At 35.8% G+C, this 18,415-nt stretch overlaps 2 protein-coding genes across 2 annotated transcripts in view; one reads left to right on the forward strand and one right to left on the reverse strand.

Annotated features, from left to right (window-relative positions):
* Window positions 1-85: 85 nt before the first annotated feature.
* Window positions 86-17,445, forward strand: BTG3 (BTG anti-proliferation factor 3). Its single transcript, XM_008072839.2, has 5 exons — window positions 86-111; window positions 2,486-2,666; window positions 6,193-6,330; window positions 11,570-11,777; window positions 16,768-17,445. Exons 2-5 carry the CDS (start codon window positions 2,494-2,496, stop codon window positions 17,005-17,007), a joined length of 759 nt encoding a protein of 252 aa, XP_008071030.1. The 5' UTR covers window positions 86-111; window positions 2,486-2,493; the 3' UTR covers window positions 17,008-17,445.
* The window catches only part of CXADR (CXADR, Ig-like cell adhesion molecule), a 67,470-nt gene continuing 66,242 nt past the window's right edge, over window positions 17,188-18,415 (reverse strand). Inside the window, exon 9 of the mRNA XM_021706335.1 lies at window positions 17,188-17,945. Within this exon, the coding sequence (XP_021562010.1) occupies window positions 17,904-17,945 (42 nt within the window). The 3' untranslated portion in view covers window positions 17,188-17,903. The remainder of the gene's footprint in view (window positions 17,946-18,415) is intronic.

Genomic DNA, 18,415 nt, shown 5'->3' on the forward strand with positions numbered 1-18,415 from the left:
CCTGCGCCCGGGGCCCGGGAGCTGCCGTAGAACGTGGACTTGGCCCTCGGGGGTTCCAGGAGGAAGGCTGCCAGCACAGCGCTCGGATAACTGTATAGAATTTGTTTCACAGTGAGGTTCCTTGTTCGAATTTGTACATGGAGTAGAGGAATCATATTATGAAGAGAGGCTTAAAAGGCAGTTTGGGAAAACAGAATCGGCTTTATTTTTTGAATGTGTGGGAACACAAACTTGCTGGGTTAGTTGGGTTTTATGCTAAACATAGAGGCTGTATGTCTTTAATACATAATTGGCTCCCCAAAAGGTGATGTTGCTTACTAAATGCAGCATCTGAATAACTCCAAGTTACTTACAGCAGCCAAATGAGTGAGCTCACTGAGTGAAGAGAATATATATCGAAACAATTCCAGGAGATTTTTGCATTTATGGATTAATCAGTGATAAATCAGATCTGCCATTTTAAGAAGTCCTTCTTTGAGGCAATCCAAAATACAACTAAATCTATTTTGTTTAGTTTGATTTTCTGTGGATGACCCTGACTTTTCACTTTCTTAAATATGTTCTGATACAGCCATTATTTTTTGTGTGTCTTTACTTTTAGGTAAATATATCTCTGTTCCTGGAAAAGCACTTTTCAAAAGCTCAATACTGAAATTTTTATAATAGCTTTGAGATATAATTCATTTACCATACAATTCACTCATTTAAAATGTCCAATTTGCTGGGCACAGTGGCTCACGCCTATAATCCCAGTACTTTGGAAGGCTGAGGTGGGAGGATTGCTTGAGCCCAGGAGTTCAAGATCAGCCTGGGCAACATAGTGAGACCTCATGGCTCCAAAAAACCTAAATAAATAAATGTCATCCTGAGCAACATAGCAAGACCTCACCTCTCAGAAACAAATGAAAAACCTAATTAATTAAAACTGAAATAAACTGTACAATTCAGTGGTTTTAATATATTCACAGTTGTACAATTATTACCAATTTCAGAATATTTTTATCACCCCCAAACCCTGTGGTTATTAGCATTGCTCCCCACCTCCATCTGTCCTGCTTTTAGACCACTAATCTGTTTTTTGTCTGTGTAGATTTGTCTACTTTGGACTTTTCATTTCAGTGGCATCACAATATGTGGCCATTTGTGACTGGCTTTTTTCTCTTAGCATAATGTCTTCAAGGTTCACCCATGTTTCAGCTTGTATCAGTACCCATTCCTTTTACTTGCTGGATGATATTTCATTGCATTTATATAACACATTATTTGTCCATTCCTTAGTTGATGAACACATAGGTTATTTTTACTTTTTTAAATAATGTTGCTGTGGTCATTTCTGTACAAGGTTTTGGTTTGGACATACGTTTTCATTTCTCTTTGGTATATTGCTAGAAGTTAAATTGGCTGGGTCATATGGTAACTATGTGTAGCCTTTTTAGAAACTTCAAACTTTTCTAAAATGGCTCTAAGAGTACTAAATTTTGAAGTGGGAGTTGGAGTCTCACTGTTGCCCAGGCTGGAGTCCAGTGGCACACTCACAGCCACCCCAACGTCATGGGCTCCAGCAATCCTTGAGCCTCAGCCTTCCAAGTAGCCAGAACCACAGGCGCTTCCTATCACGCCCTAATTTTTGATTTACTGCAGAGATGAAGTCTTGCCAAGTTGCCTGGACTGGTCTCGAACCCGCAGGCTCAGGCAGTCCACTCTCCTCAACCTCCCAAAGTGCTGGGATTACAGGCTGAGCCACCAAGCCCGGCCTTTTTTTGTATTTTAAAGTTCAAATCATTTCACAGAATTTTAAACTTAAATTATTGTAGCTAAATATTGCCACACATAGTAAAACGTGTACAGTGGTATCATTTATTATAGCATTTCTCTTGAAGTGTTATATCTGCTTTTATTTTAGCCAACAGTAGCAATTTGGTATACTCTCTTTACTGAACTTTTTTTCACAAAGCTAAGTGATAAGATTTTTTTTTCAAAATTTAAATCTTTTTTTTTTTTGAGACTGGGTCTCACTGTCACCCAGGTTGGACTGCAGTTGTGTAATCCTAGCTCAGCCTCAGCCTCCTGGGCTCAAGCGGTCCTTCCACCTCAGCCTCCTGAGTAGCTGGGACTACAGGTGTGCACCATCTCCATGACTAACTTTTTAAATTTTTTCTTGTGGAGACAAGGTTTTGCTACATTTCCCAGGCTGGTCTTGAACTCCTGGGCTCAAGCAGTTCTCCTGCCTTGGCCTCCCAGAGTGCTGGGATTACAGGCATGAGCCACCACACCTAGCCAAGATTCTTAAGTAGTATTTTATAATAAGGTCTTTATGGCATAAACATAAATTAGTAATTGTTGTTCCCTATTCTAGATAGAAACCAGAGAAATACAAGATAAAATTAGAAGGAGGAAGGGGAGCTATGAAGGAGTATATTTTGTAGTGCTTTATCTTCTCCTTTTTGTATTTGATTTTCTAAGAAAACCTGTTTTATCTTTGCAGGGAAGAAAATGAAGAACGAAATTGCTGCTGTCGTCTTCTTTTTTACAAGGCTAGTTCGTAAACATGATAAGTTGAAAAAAGAGGCAGTTGAGAGGTTTGCTGAGAAATTGACTCTGATACTTCAAGAGAAATACAAAAATCACTGGTATCCGGAAAAGCCATCAAAAGGACAGGCCTACAGGTAAAGAGTTAGATTGGACAGTTGTATTGACTAAGTAAAGAGACTGATCAACTCCTGAAGTGGGTGCAAGGCCAGAGGACTGAAGAGTGTCCAGACCGTGTCTGTCACTGTTTTAGCTGCAAAATACAGAACTCTGAGATGTCTGGGTATTTTCTCCTTACTTAAAAATACAAGTGTTTGTTGGTGGAGTCCTTTCCACTATAGTCTGGAGCTCCTGCTTGAGTGCATTTCTCTGTGTATCACAGGTACTTAGGGGGTTTTGCAGTTCTAGAGGACCCCTCGTCACCCATTAATACGCACAGTAGGAGTTGAAAAAAAATGAGTCTTATCGAAAAGTAAATTACATTCTGTGTATTTTTTGAAGAATGAAAAGTTTTATGGAAAAAGGGAATATGATAATTAGACACCTAACAGGAATAACCTCATACTGTGCATAATTCTTTGTGGTAGAAGCCAATGTTAACTATTTTGCAGATGGTAACTCACTCTGATCCACATCTGGTAGATACTGCCTCTAGGATTTGAACTCAAGTCTAAATGAACCTAGGTCTTTTGGCCTTTCTGCACAGCACAATGCTGCCACTGCCTTGGCACTGAGAAGAAAATTCTTATTTGCAGCTATCTTTTGTATTCTAGTTTGAGGTACACTTATAGCTTAAAGTAAAGAAGAGCAGGCTTCTGTAAAAGATGTCCTGGCATGCTTACCCCCTAGTATTTGTGTGACCATTTAGGATCCTGGGTTAAGTATGTTCTGCTAAACTCAGCCGTCAAACCTTGCCTTCTTTGTGGATGTGGCCACAAAAAATAAAAGTGGAACAGTTGTGACTGTAGTGATAATTACACAAATTCTCTTTTATTTGTGCATATTGTCTCAAAGATTCCTGTACAAATCAGCACTTCTGTGCTTTGATATAAGGACTTCCTTTCAGCCACTGAGTTCTTGTAAGTTCAGGACTATTTAAGGAGTCTCGAAAGAAGGTGAACTATCATATGATTTTCTTATTCCTTATTTGCTAATAAAAATTTAAGCGAGTTTGTGTTCTATTCACAAGAAAAGAATCAAGGTAATTGAGTATTTTCATTTTGTTTTCTATCTGAAGAAGTTTTCTGGTAAATTGAAAAATATGAATTAAAGTAGAAGTGCATGTTAACACAGTCTCAAATCATTTTTTTAATCTTCTCACTTGAGTCTTAATTTTTTCTGCACATCTTCATTTCTGATAGAATGAACAGCTTTTGTGAGTTAGAACTGTTGAGGCTTTTTACACTGATCTAATGGACACTGGATAAAGGCTTTTAGAAGTGTCAAGCCACCATATTGTTACTAAAATAGAAGGCACTGTCAAGTATATACTTAAAGATCAGATGGTATACAATTTCATTTCCATTAATTCTAAAAACTTGAGGAAAAAAAGTTAATCAAACAAGGCTAAGTTGGCATGTGATCAGAAGATTCATTACTAGGTCATTTTGGCTGTCTTTGAAGTAGTAAACTATTAGACTTAATAGTGAGTTGTTAATATTATAAAAACTAATAGAATATAAAATTAACCAGAGTTTAAGAGACCCTTCAATCCATAGAGTGGGTAGAATTTTTTTCTTCCAAAACGTTTATAAATTAAAATTGTTTTTTGCAATATATACAACAAAAATGATTGTGGAGAGGGGTTGACAATATTATAAACATCTGTAAAAATATTCCTACCTTTTGAACAGTAAGTCTCGTAAGAATATATTCTGGAAGCATAATTAGAAATGCAGACAGATATGTATGAATACAGACGTTTCTTAGCTTTATGATTGTAAAAAATTGGAAAGAACTATACTGTCAACATTAAGTAAATGATAGACTTTTTATTCAACTTTTAAAATTTTGTTTTTGAAACATAGTTATAGAAAGTAGTCATAGTATGTAAAGTGAGAAAAAAGTATTAAAAACAGTATAAAATATGTAGATATGCAAATTTTGTTGAAGGAAAGTCTCTGTTTAACCATCTATATTTACAAATAATTTTTAAACTTAGAGCCTACATCGCCTTCATTGTAGATAATAAATACACATCTAAGATATATCTCCTTTAACTACTTTTAATCCCAGGGCACATGGGATCTTTTTAATTACTCTACACACACATGAGAATCTGTAGCATAGGACTATGTCTTTATTTTTAAAATTTATTATAGAGTTGTGGAGGTACATGTGTGGATTTCCTACATAAGTAAGCTGCATGCAGTGAAGTTTGGGCTTTTAGCTGTCCCTCACGCCCTCTGGTAGTGGACCTATCAAGCAGCATTTTATATACTAAGATAATGTCACTGGGACTTTGCTATATTGTTAATGGTGTTAAGATAAATACATATAAACAGAAGTGGGTATTGTTAAATTAACAGGCACTTTGGAGTCTGGTTTCCTGGATTTGAACCCTAGATCCATCACTTATTAGCTGTGTGGTCGAGGGCAAGTTACTCAAACTCTGCTTTCTTTTATCTTTACTCTGGAAAAACGGTATCTAACACAGGATAATAAAAGAGTTAAAAAATGCACAGCATTTAGGAAACTGTCTATTGCATAGTAAACTTTCAAAAAGAGTTATTGTTAATATTATTTAGAAACATTCTTAGTGAATGAGGACTTTTTCATTTTTTAAACAAAAATTGAAACTAATAAAATAACTTTCAAAAAAACTTTAAATAGTACATTACTCTTAATATTATATTTTATGGTATAGTTACTCTTTATTAATTAACTTGTATTTCTATATTTAATAACTGCTGGTCTGAGGAAGAGGTGAAATTACTTAGCTAAACTCACCCAGGACTAGTACTGAAACCCAGGTTCTCTTGTATGATTCTTGGTTATGGACACTAAATACTCTGTATCATAGCTATCATTTCCTTACTTAATCAGAATGCTTCTTTAGCATTTATCTTAACAGAATGTATGTTTCTGCATTCAATCTAGTAGCCATCTTTGAACATGCCATTAGGTGGTTGTGATATTTTTTAGGTAAAAAAACAGAAGCTCTATTGGTTTAGAACTGTTTCTCACTTAATTTTGATAGCTGACAAAAGAAAAAGAAAAAAAAATCTTGAGTACAGAAGTTAAATGAAACAAGTCAATAACATGCTAGGTATTTTAATCATTAAGCATGTGATACAAATGGTTCTGTGTCTTTGATTCTGTATTTATGGAACAATTACAGGTAAGGCAGTGGTACCCTCTTAACACTTGGTTATCTGAGATGTAAAAGCAAGTTATTACCATATCAAAACTTGTCATAAAAATTTCTAAATAGCATTTGAGATATTGTTGTAGTATTTTGTTGTATAGAAACTTGACCTATGGAAACTTTTACTTTCATGGTTCTAAGTAATTTCATTCGACTTTCATACTCCATGCTAATTTAATGTATTTTTATTACCATATTATTACTCACCTTGGCAAGTAATGATAAAAATGTTCATTATTTTACAATTATGATTAAGATTCATTTAAATCCATTAATGTAACTCTAATTTGTTGTAGATGTATTCGTGTCAATAAGTTCCAGAGAGTTGATCCTGATGTTCTGAAAGCCTGTGAGAACAGCTGCATCTTGTACAGCGACCTGGGCTTGCCAAAGGAGCTTACTCTCTGGGTGGACCCATGTGAAGTGTGCTGTCGGTGAGTTCTAGAGTTTAGCAGCTGAACTGATTACCATGATTTTATGAAATTTTTTGAAACTGATTTTATGAAATTCTCTCACGTATGGCCCGCTTGTGTATCTATGTGGCCAGGAGTGGGCTGTTTTAGCTTTCTCAGATAAAAGCTTTATGGAGGGGATGGTAAAGGACAGGTTATAGTCCTCCGTTTCAGCTGAAGAAAGAAACTGATTGGGTATGGTTTTTTTAGCACTTCGCCAAGAATTGTATTGTAGACCAGAAGTTAAAGACACCTAGATTCCTCTAGGTCAGTTATTGTCTTTCAGTGGTGGTGTATGTGTCTTTTTTCTTCTTCAAACTAAGAAGCTAATTCCAAATAATGTTGCATAATAACCTTTGGTTGGTCTCTGTTTCTGTTTATCTATATTCTCCCTCCCTCCCCTTTTTTGCTTCTTAAGTGACTGATGCTACTTTCATGGTTTTGTTTTCATAATGGAAATTATTCTTGTCATTCCTAATAAGCAGAATTGTAAAAGGTAAAATCTTTTTGAACTCCATTTACTCTAAAATGTTCATTGAAGACCAGGCACTCTTCAAAAACAGATGCAACATTCTGCTTTTAGGTAGTTCAGAGTGTAATAGGGGAGAAGAGTTAGGTAAATTACAACGTAGCTTGATATGCGCTCTAGGTGGGAAGGATGTTCCAGAGAGGAGGAATGGGATGAACAGAGGCATGGAACCCCTGTGAGAATTTTCCTATGGCCATCCCTATAGGGTATTTCTCTTTGGTTTTAAGGTACAATTTACCTGATCACCTGGCCTGTCTGTTGATTGTAGTAGAGCTGCCTTTTGATGGAACCCTAACTATATGCTTCTAAGGTGGTCACAGATTTTGACCTGATCTGCAACAATGAAGGTAGAGGTGAAGACATGTAGTGCTAAAATACATGGTGGCTCTTCCACTTAAATTTATTAGGACCACTCCTGATTCGCCAGCTGTTGGTATAAGTTTATTGCTTTGGAAAACCAGGTGTAAGTAGTAGAGGTTTATGGCAATGATGATTCTATAACACTTTCTGCGGTAGAAAAGGAAGAGCAAGCTATCTCAAGTTTAGGTCTAAGAAAGTCAAACAACTTGGCTGGGCACAGTTGCTCAAGCCTGTAATCCCAGCAATTTGGGAGGCCGAGGTGAGAGGATTGCCTGAGCCCACAGGTTTGAGACCAGCCTGGGCAACGTGGTGAGACCTCATCTCTACAGTAAAATTAAAAAATTAACTGAGCATGGTAGCACATGCCTATAGTTCCAGCTGCTTGGAAGGCTGAGGCGGAAGGATCGCAGGAGCCCAGCAGAACGAGGCTGGTGTGACCGTGAGCATGCCACTGCCCTTTAGGCTGGGCAATGGAGTGAGACTCCAACTCAAAAAAAAAGAAAAACATCTTTAGATTCTGGGACTAATTAACTAATTAAGGGCTTGCCTTAGATAGTGTGTCAGACTTGAGATACTTTGACCACAGAACCTCTTCAGAAGACCTCTTTTATGTGAAATAGCTATTACAAAGTTACTATATTGAATTGCTTACTTTTTTATTTAACCTGCACTTAGATCCTCATTTGCTTTAACACACAGTTCTTTAAGTTAGTTGTATAGTTTCTCAACCCATAAGAAACAAGAAGCAGTATTTGAAAGAGGGTAGTTCATAGTAGTCATAAGCTACCCCAGAAATGTCATTTGGTCTGACATTGAGGCAAGAGTGAAAAAGCTAAGAAGTCAGCACAATTACATTATCACACAAGTAGTTAATATTTAATATAATGATCCTAAATCATTAGGGAAAAGTTGTTACATGTCCATGGAGATTTAAGAAGTTGGGTAATTATATCAGTATTTTGGACATATTTCTTTAACATATAGTCTCGGCCGGGCACGGTAACTCAAGCCTATAATCCCAGCACCTTGGGAGGCTGAGGCGAGAGGATTGACTGAGCCTGCAGGTTCGAGACCAGCATGGGCAACATGGTGAGACCTCATCTCTACAATAAGTCAAAAAAAAAATTAGCTGGACATGGTAGTGTGCACCTGTAGTTCCGGCTACTAGGAAGACTGAGGCAGAAGGTCATGGCTGCGGTGGCTGGGAGTGTGCCACTGCACTCCATCCACCCTGGGTGACAGCGTATGACTCCAACTCAAAAATAAATTAATTAACTGATTAATAAAATAAAATATAGTCTCAGCACCTGAAGATAAAAACTTCAGGTATATGGGCATTCCACTTAAGTGAACACTTCATTACTTGGTTATGCCTTATAATGAAAAACTACTGTGCTTTTATTAATTTAAGAAAATCTTTACATTCAGTAACTTTCTAATAATTTTACATATGATTAAAGTTTTGCCAAAAATTGACTATGATGAGATTTTCTTTTTCACAGCTAATATATAATCACCTTCAGAATGTAGGGTTCTCATTCAGTGACAATAGAATCTCAAAAAGAAAGCTACATTTGCAATCGAGTAGAGCTGGTTGATACAAGATAATAAAGGAGATTGAGATACTGTTGAGAAGTGCTTTTTCACCAAAATTGGAAAGATAAATATTCTGAAAATTAAAACAAAGCTGATCTAGCAGTTATACAATTGACCAAGTATCTGAAATCTTTAAAAATAATAACTCTTGGCTGTTTGAGGGACTAAGGTTATAAAAAATTGAGATGCACTCAGAGAGAGCATTCTTCATAGTCTTCAGTTATTCTGTTTGTCATGGTAAAATGTTGGAAGAGTATAAAGAGTGACATACAGTTAGAAAAGTTATCACTTAGTGAAATATTTGATAGGATATGGAGTAGATGGCAGATCTTACCTATAATGAGACGGTCAGAGAATAGGTGGAACTTCCTTATCTATTCAGTATATTTTACAACTTTCTGCAGTCCTTTTTTTTCTGATAAAGAGCATTAGATGCTATTGATTTGTTTCAAAAATAACTAAATTAGCCTTGATGTTTTACCAATGCATAATTGAAAAGTCAACCAGCTGTTATTAATTCGCCTAAGGAATTAACTGCACATTCAGATGTTACAGTAATATAGTCAGCAGCTTCTCTTACCATGAAGAGAGCCCTCAGTCCAAAATACTACAAAGGGAAAGGTGCAGAGCTTAATTGGGTGTCAAAGAAATTAAGTTAATAAAGTTGGTCCTTCAATCATTAGATGTCTGCCCTTGATTTAGGTTTCTGTTTCTACAAAGGCAAGGATTTTACTCAAATTTCCTGCCTGTTTTGCTTGGATTTTGACTCCATTAATGGTCAAAACTGAAGATAGGCCTAAGCACATTGTTAATAGTACTGGTATTAACATATGAATTAACCTTTGATTGTATCAAAGTTTGTTGAGTCTTCAAACCTTGGCGAGGACTAAGGGGCAAATTTTCCATTGCTACAACTTTGTATTTAGTAAACTTGAAATTAGAATATACCAATTCTGTGTTGTGAGGAACTCACCCAGTTGTTTAGGAATTTTATATTACGAAGAGTCACCGACTGTAGATTAACCAGTATCTGGTCAGCTCTAACTTCTTCATCTAGCAGATAAGAAACTAAGATCTGAGGAAATTTAAATGTCTTGTCTCTGATCTCAGAGCTAGTTAGTGGCTGAGCCAGAATGGGAAACTAGTCTAATGCCTGTCCACCACCCTTTAGCAACTCCTTTTATGAGGTAAACTGAAAAAGAATAGAAAAGGGAGTTATGTACCATTTAAGATAGTATTTATGGCCTTATTCAGCCTATGGGAATGGAAGACAGCACAGCTATATAAAGGAATAGAACTCATCTATGAAATTATTTGAGTTCCATATAAATTTTCAAAGACTTTATAGCACTTAGGCCATTTACCTTATCACAGATAATCATCCTGATTCAGAAATAATTTGAGACAAATGTTATCTTGAAATAAAATGAAATGAATGAACGCATTTAACCGTTTTAATTGAATCAAAAGCTTGACTTTATTTCTACTTGAAATTGTTTGTTTTTATTTTTTTTTTTGCAAGCCTAGAATCACTTTAGTTGCATTTATAACTTTAATTACATGTTGTGTAAGAACTGCTTAACAATTAATTTCCTTTGTCCTAACACTTCCTAGAAACTGTTTCATAGTATTTACATTGTGCAATGTACTTAGATTTGTGGGTTTCTCCTTTATTCTCTGAATGAAAACTCTTGGTATTATTGTTTATTATGCTATTTTACCTCATTAATCAATCTTTCTTTTTTTCTTTCTTTTGTTTAAGTAACCAACAGTCTTGGTTACGTGTTTTGTCTTTTTATTTTTTTTTTGAGTTGGAGTCACTTTGTTGCCAACACCCACTATAGCCACTGTAGCCTTGACTATTGGGCTTTCACCTCAGCCTTCCAAGTAGCTGGAACTACAGGTGTGCATGTACTACCACGTCCAGCTAATTTTTATTTCAATTTACTGTAGAGACAAGGTCTCGTCATTTTGCCTAGGCTGGTCTCAAACCTGTGGGCTCAGGCAGTCCTCTCACCTCGGCCTCCCTAAGTGCTGGGATTTCAGGCGTGAGCCTCTGTGACTGGCGTTTTGTTTTTTTTTAATCAACCCTTCAAAAATGTTTTGGAAAGATAAACAAAGCTTTGTGACTTAAAAAAAATTAAGATGAGAAGTGAGCAGTTATCCTAGGAATCTCTGTGAGGTAAAGCAGTATAATTTAAGCAAAACCTCTTTACATTCTTTAACAAGTCTTTTTTCAATAATTGCCTCAATTCTCATTTTTGTCAGTGTGAATATAAGAAACACAGGACTTTTATTTAATCAGGGTAAAAGTTAATCTCAAAAGAAATTTCAGTTGATTTGTGACTTGAATTACTAGAATTACATTACACTTAAAAATAAATGAGAAAATTTTTTTGTACAACCAATTTCATTAGTATGTTTAAAAATGTGATCAAAACAATAGATTTTTTTAAAATGTCTTAACACATTTTTTAGGAGTTAGTAAAAAAGAAAGAAAATTAGGAAAGAAAATGGGATCACTTTTGTATGTACTTAAATAGACCAGAAGTAGAAAATTACGGCTTGCTTACTGGCATGGAGCTGTTTAGGGTATTTAATGTGTAGGGTCAAGTTCTGGGATGGTTCCTTCTTTGCCTTGGATTGATGGCATGTTCAGACCTATTTGTTTTTATGAACATTTTTTGCTTTGCTGATGTGACTTCAAGATCTGTAAGTTCTTAATTTTATCCTTAGGTATGGAGAGAAAAACAATGCATTCATTGTTGCTAGCTTTGAAAATGAGGATGAGAACAAGGATGAGATCTCCAAGAAAGTTACCAGAGCTCTTGATAAGGTTACCTCTGATTATCATTCAGGATCCTCTTCTTCAGATGAAGAAACAAGTAAGGACGTGGAAGTGAAACCCAGTTCGGTGACTGCAACCCCAAGTCCTGTGTACCAGGTAACCATGAAACGCCTTCATATTGAAGGGCTTGAGCAGGGCTTGCGGAGGTGTTCCAGGTAGTCCTGTGATGTCCAAGATTTCTTATTTGAAATTCTGGATTATAGTTCTTGCCTTTCCCCACACTAAGGGAAAGCTGTCTCTCTTGTGATGGAAATAGGCATCCTAAGTCACTTTATCAAAAGTCTACTTCACTACACAATAACTAAAGTAAATCAATATATTTTGAAAAATGTGACAAAAAATAGAAAAGTCATGATGATAAAACATTCCTGATATTTTAAAATTCCTTATTCAAAGTTCGCCACTCATTTTTTGTAGTCTTTAACACTTCTTTTTTTGTACCTTTGGGTTTAATTTTCTTGTTCTTTTCTCCTTTTCCGTGATTAAAGAGAAACTTCACTAAATTATAGTTTGGTTAATTTTTTAACTAAAGCCGAAACATTGTCTCCCTTTTCACTTTAATAGTTGAAAGGTCATATAGCTAGCATGTATGCAGTTCCAGATTCATTCTTATTTTAGATTCATTATTATTTATATCTAGATACCAAAGAACATTTAATATACTTTTAAATTCTTGACCAAACAACACTCAATATAAAAGGTATTTTAAAGTCAAAACAATTTAGAGACATATTCGGTACATGTACCTTTTTCTAATATTTAAAGGTACTTATTTGCCTTCATTAGATATAATAAAACATACCAGGCTCTAAAATGAAAATGTAGATCTATTGAATAAGAAGCAGAGTATTGGAATTTTAAGTATGAGAAACTAAACGTTTAAATTCTGCATACATTTATATAATGGACATTTATTTCACTATAACTCATTTTTAAATTTTTTTCAATTGCAGTATTCTTCCTAGGCTTGATAGGAAGATTCGTTTTTAAGATTATCGTATTTTAGGGATAAAGTACATGTATATAGTATAACATGCAACTGCTTTTATAATACTGCAAACAGAATAAAAGGGTATAATGTTGAGAAGTTCTCCCTTTCTCGCCAACCACCAATCCTGTATCCTTCCACAAAAGGCATTCATCAGTAGGTGTTTGTTTCTTGTTTTTGTATCCTTCCAGAGATTCCCTATATAATTATGTAAACATAATATATGTATTATAGAATCATTTTTGCCATAAATATTTGGGGCATTTTTTTCTTTGTATGATGCATTACATACTGCAAATTACCTTTATTGAATTTCCTGGAATTAATTTGTGTGTGTGGCAGTTGTACCCTCTGGGTTTTCTGTGTTGTTACTCAATCAAGCAAAAATGTAAGTCTCAAGTTGATTATTGCTGATTTTTTACAAGTAAATTGACCTTTAACTTTTAGGTTTTCTTTCAAAATTAAGTTGCATGTATTTCCTCCCATGGTTGAAATACTACTAGGATAACAGGTGGGTACAGTGGCTCACGCCTGTAATCCCAGCACTTTGGGAGGTGGAGGTGAGAGGATTGCCTGGGTCCAGGGTTCCAGATCAGCTTGGGCAATTTGGCGAGACCTCATCTCTACAATAAGAAAAAAAAAATTATCCAAGCATGGTGTTTAAGCATGTAGTTCCAGCTACCAGCTACTTGGAAGGCTTAGGCAGAATAATCAGCTGAGCCCAGAAGGTTCAGCCGTGATCGTGCCACTGCACTTCAGCCTGGGCAACAGAGTGAGACTCCGACTCAAAAAAAAGACTACTAGGGTAACAGAAAAGCATGGAAATCGAAGTTCTCATGCTTTTTAAGAAAAACATTTCTCCTTGGCACTATACTCATTAACAAAACATTTCATCATAGAGAAGCACTGCCATTATAAGCCCTTGTGTGAAAAACTAGTGCAGATGGCCCACTTTAATCTTTTCTTTTTAGCTACTTTAAAAAATCTTGAATCTAGCATTGCCAAGAACTTTAAAAAGGGTTATCAAATAACAAAAAATTCTAGCTTGGGTTCTTTGTTCTGTTCTGTTCTCTGAGGGTTAGTTACCCCCATAGACAGCTCTCCAATAAATTTAGAAGTGAAGACTATGTCAGTTCTTCCCAAATTGATCAGTAGATTCGAGTCAATAGTAATTAAAATCTTAAAAGGCTTTTTCTAGAAAGTGACATATCGATGCAAAATTTTTAAAAGTACGATCAAGTTGGAGGACTCACTAATATAAAGCTATTATATATTCATCAAGGCAGTTTGTAATGATTTACAGATACATAAATATATCAATGGCACAGAAAAGAGAGTCTAGAAACAGACCCACATGCCTTTTTTTTTAAACCATAGTACCAAAGCAATTTAATGGGGAAAGTCTTCAAGAACTAGTGCTGAAACAATTGGATCATTTGTATAGAAAAAAGTGAACCTGTTACCTGACACCATACACAAAAAATTGATTTGAGATGGATGTAGCACATAAAAGCCAAGTCTCTGACACTTTTAGAAGAAAACATAAGGAAATTTATCTTTATTATCTTGAGATAGGCAAAGATTTCTTCCAGGAGTCACAAAAAGTGCTAACAAGAAAAAAAATTGATAAATTGGACTTTATTAAATGTTAAAACCTTTTTGTACACTTTAAAAATCACAGTCTGGGCGACAGAGTGAGACTCCAACTCAAAAAAAAACAAAAAAAAGCAAAAATCACTCCTGGCCGGGGACAATGGGTCATGTCTGTAATCCCAGCACTTTGGGAGACCGAGGTGGGAGGATTGCTTGCATCCAGGAGTTAGAGAGCTGCCTAGGCAATATAGCAAGACTTCATCTCCACACACACACACAAATATCAAAAAATTAGTCAGGCATGGTAGTGTATGTGAATATAAGTCTCAGCTCTTCAGGAGGCTGAGGCAGAGAGATCACCTGAGCCAAAAAGGTCAAGGCTGTGGTGGGCCGTGATTGTACCACTGCACTCCAGGCCTGGGCATCAGCATGAGACCTTGACTCTAAATAAATAAATCACTCCTATAAATTGATAGTAAAAGACAAATGACCCAATTAAAGGTAATGGACAAAAAATATGAGGAAACACTGTAAAAAAAAGTTATGTGACTGTCCAATAAACAAATGAGAAGGTGTTCAACCTCATTTCTCATCAGAGGAAATGCAAACGAAACACTAATTCTTCCAGAACTGATAAATTAAAAAGTTTGACAACACCAAATGTTGACTGGGATGTGAAACAGCCAGATTCATAAACTGGTGGGAGTGTAAATGGTACAACTACTTTGGAAAACTGGTACTTAAAAAATTAAGTATGCATCTACCCTATTATTCAGTAATTCCACTCCTAAGTATTTACCAAGGTAAAATATGTCTGTGAAGCCTTGTATTAAAATTTATTGTGCTGTTATTCATTGTATCATTGTTTCTTAATATAAAAGATGGAAAGCAGCCTAAATGTTTCATCAATAGGAAACTAATTAATTTAGTTATGGCATAGTCACTTCAGTACTACCTAGCTGCAAAACAATTGGAAAGGTCTTTATGTATTGATACGAACGTCTCTGAAATATATTATTAAGTGCAAAAAGCAGAGTACAGAACAGTATGTTTTTTTAAAGATGTGCACATAGATATGCACACAGGAATATACATAGCATATATCTAAAGGTAAGCACAAAAAATTGTTTAGTGTCAGTTGCCTCTGAGAAGGGTAATTGAGTAGCATAATCAAATAAAGAGGGATTTTCCACTGTGTATCCTTTTGTATTTTTTGAATTTTCAATCATATGAATATAGTACTATACTGAATAAATTTTTTTTAAACATTGTACTTAGAAATGCAGATTAGAGATCTGAGAAATCTGAAATTCAGTGGATGTAGCATTTAGAGCAGAGAGGTCCAAAACTGCTGATAAGTACATTTTGAATAATGTGAACTTAATGTACCCATCTGACTTATAGGATAATCTAAGACTTCTTCTCAGACGCTAAACTCACTGTATCAGAATTAGCTGGAGAGTTTGTCAAAATACCTGGCCTTGGCCAGGCATAGTGGCTCACGGCCATAATTCCAGCACTTAGGGAGGCCAAGGCAGGAGGATTGCTTAAGGCAAGGAGTTTGAGAACAACCTGGGCAACATTGTGAGATCTTGTCTCTACCACAAATCGAAAAGTTACCCAGAGGCAGTGGCTCACACCTGTAGCCTTAGCTACCCAGGAGGCTGAGGCGGAAGGATTACCTGAGCCCAGGATGTCAAGGCTGCCATGATCATGCCACTGCATTCCAGCCTGGGCAACAGAGTGAGACCTAGACTCAAAAAAAAGACCAGATGTCCAGTCCTAGGATTTTATTACTGTTAAATGTTCCAGCAGACTGGGCATGGTGGCTCAGCCTGTAATCCCAGCATTTTGGGAGGCTGAGGTGAGTGGATTGCCTGAGCCTGCGGGTTCAAGACCAGCCCCGGCAACTTGGCGAGACCTCGTCTCTACAATAAATCAAAAGTTAGCCAGGCATAGTAGCATGCACCTATAGTTCTGGTTACTTGGAAAGCTGAGGCGGAGGGATTGCTGGAGCCTAGCAAGTCGATGCCAGGGTGACCATGAGTGTGCCACTGCACTCGAGCCTGGGCAACGGAGTGAAACTACAACTCAAAAAACAAGTAAATAAGATAAGCAGACCAGCACTAGGGCATGAACATTCTGTGTGTAAAAGCTTCCAAGTGACTCCTTGCACAGCCAGTTGTGGAAACTGCTAGCCTAAAACATTGATGTGTCCTTACAAGCTTCAGTTCATTCTTTGTTTTGGTCTCTTTTGGTTGAAGTTGTTTTAGAGTACTGTGTTTTGAGTTATTTCTTCATGTGTTCAGAAAACATCGGTCACCTATTACACATACATGTGTAACATATTTAGACTACCATAGAAATGTCACTTAGACCTACTCTTAGAGTTGTGGGTGAGTAGTTTTAGCTTTAATTAGAATTTGGAAGGTTTTCCTAATCTTTACTTAACTAACATGTCTGATTTTTCCTTTGCATTAACTTAATGTTTTCTTTTCCCTACAGATTTCAGAACTTATATATCCACCTCTTCCAATGTGGCATCCATTGCCCAGAAAAAAGCCAGGAATGTACCGAGGGAATGGCCATCAGAATCACTACCCTCCTCCTGTTCCATTTGGTTATCCAAATCAGGGAAGAAAAAATAAACCATATCGCCCAGTTCCAGTGACATGGGTACCTCCTCCTGGAATGCATTGTGATCGGAATCACTGGATTAATCCTCACATGTTAGCACCTCACTAGTTCCTTTTGATTCTGTTTGTGTCATGTCGAGAGAAAGGTAGAATAATAAACCTTACTACACATTAAAGTTCATACTAATAGTAGTGAAGTTAGGTGGACCAAACCATCGAACTTATTTTTATAGAAGTTATTGAGAATAATCTTTCTTAAAAATATATATATGCACTTTAGATATATTGATATAGTTTGGGGAAATTTATTAAAGTTAGTCAAGTGCCTGAGTTTTTAATATTGGACTTGAGTATTTATATATTGTGCATCAACTCTGTTGGATACGAGAACACTGTAGGAGTGGACGATCTGTTCTAGCACCTTTGAGCATTTACTTTATGGAGCGTATGTAAGTTATTTATACACAAAGAAATCTATTTTATGTCGTTGTTTAGAAGAATTGCGTGAAATCATGTAGTTGCAAATAAAAAGTAGTTTGAGGCTTGACAATGTGTGTTTCTGTTCCGTACATAGAAAGGTAAAAAGAGCAGAAGGGATATTTCACTTCAATATATTTAAATATTTAGCAAAAAAAATTAAACAGAATGTAAGGATTTCAAAATTTTCTTTGAAAAATCAACATTTTATTAACCACGCTTTCCCCAAAGACCACATATCAAAATATTCATATAAAAAATTTAAAATTTTTTAGTGGTAGCTAATTGAAAATATAAATACAACAAAACATCTTTTAACTATCAGACACTAAACGGGGTCTTTTTAAATCAAGAAATTTGGCCTGTATGACATCTGATGTGTATGCCTAATGCCATTGTATAAAGCAGATATGTTCTTATTAGTATCTGTTCCTTGTGCTTTTTTCAAAAAGTGTTTATGTCTTTACTAGAGGTCTAAAATAAAGTCAAATAATACAGTACTTCAGATTCTTCAGTAGTCCTTCATATTTATACCACTGTAATCCCATCAGTCTTGTAAGCGTACTTGAACTACAAAAAGAAAAAAAAAAGATCTCTATAAGAGTGGATTTTTTTTTCCAAAGGTAAATTTTCCAGAACTAAGATCAATACTTTTCCATCACCCTCATCTTTAAATTCCCAGTCATAAATTATTTGCCTTATGAGAACAGTCACAATTTGCTAAGAAATCATTGGATGCTCTTGACTATTCCAAAAATTCCTGTTTTTAAAGAAAATACTAATGAAGTATACGGAAAAGTATACAAATCATAAAGGTGTAGCTCAATGGCATGAAAGTGTGAAGCTGGTTCTTTACAGTGCAATTTAAAGTCTGCAGCTTCATCAGAAGACTCATTTTTAAGCTATAGAGATTTGTTATTGTACTCTTGAGCCATATACAACTTTAATATTTCTAAACCATAATATCCACCTTTTTCCTGAAGTCTATAGTGAGTTCACATTCAAACTTCAGCATATTTTCCTAGAGCTAATATTTATTT

Source organism: Carlito syrichta, unplaced genomic scaffold, assembly GCF_000164805.1.
Source record: "Carlito syrichta isolate Samal-C Ts95f unplaced genomic scaffold, Tarsius_syrichta-2.0.1 Scaffold315466, whole genome shotgun sequence".
NCBI lineage: Eukaryota > Metazoa > Chordata > Mammalia > Primates > Tarsiidae > Carlito > Carlito syrichta.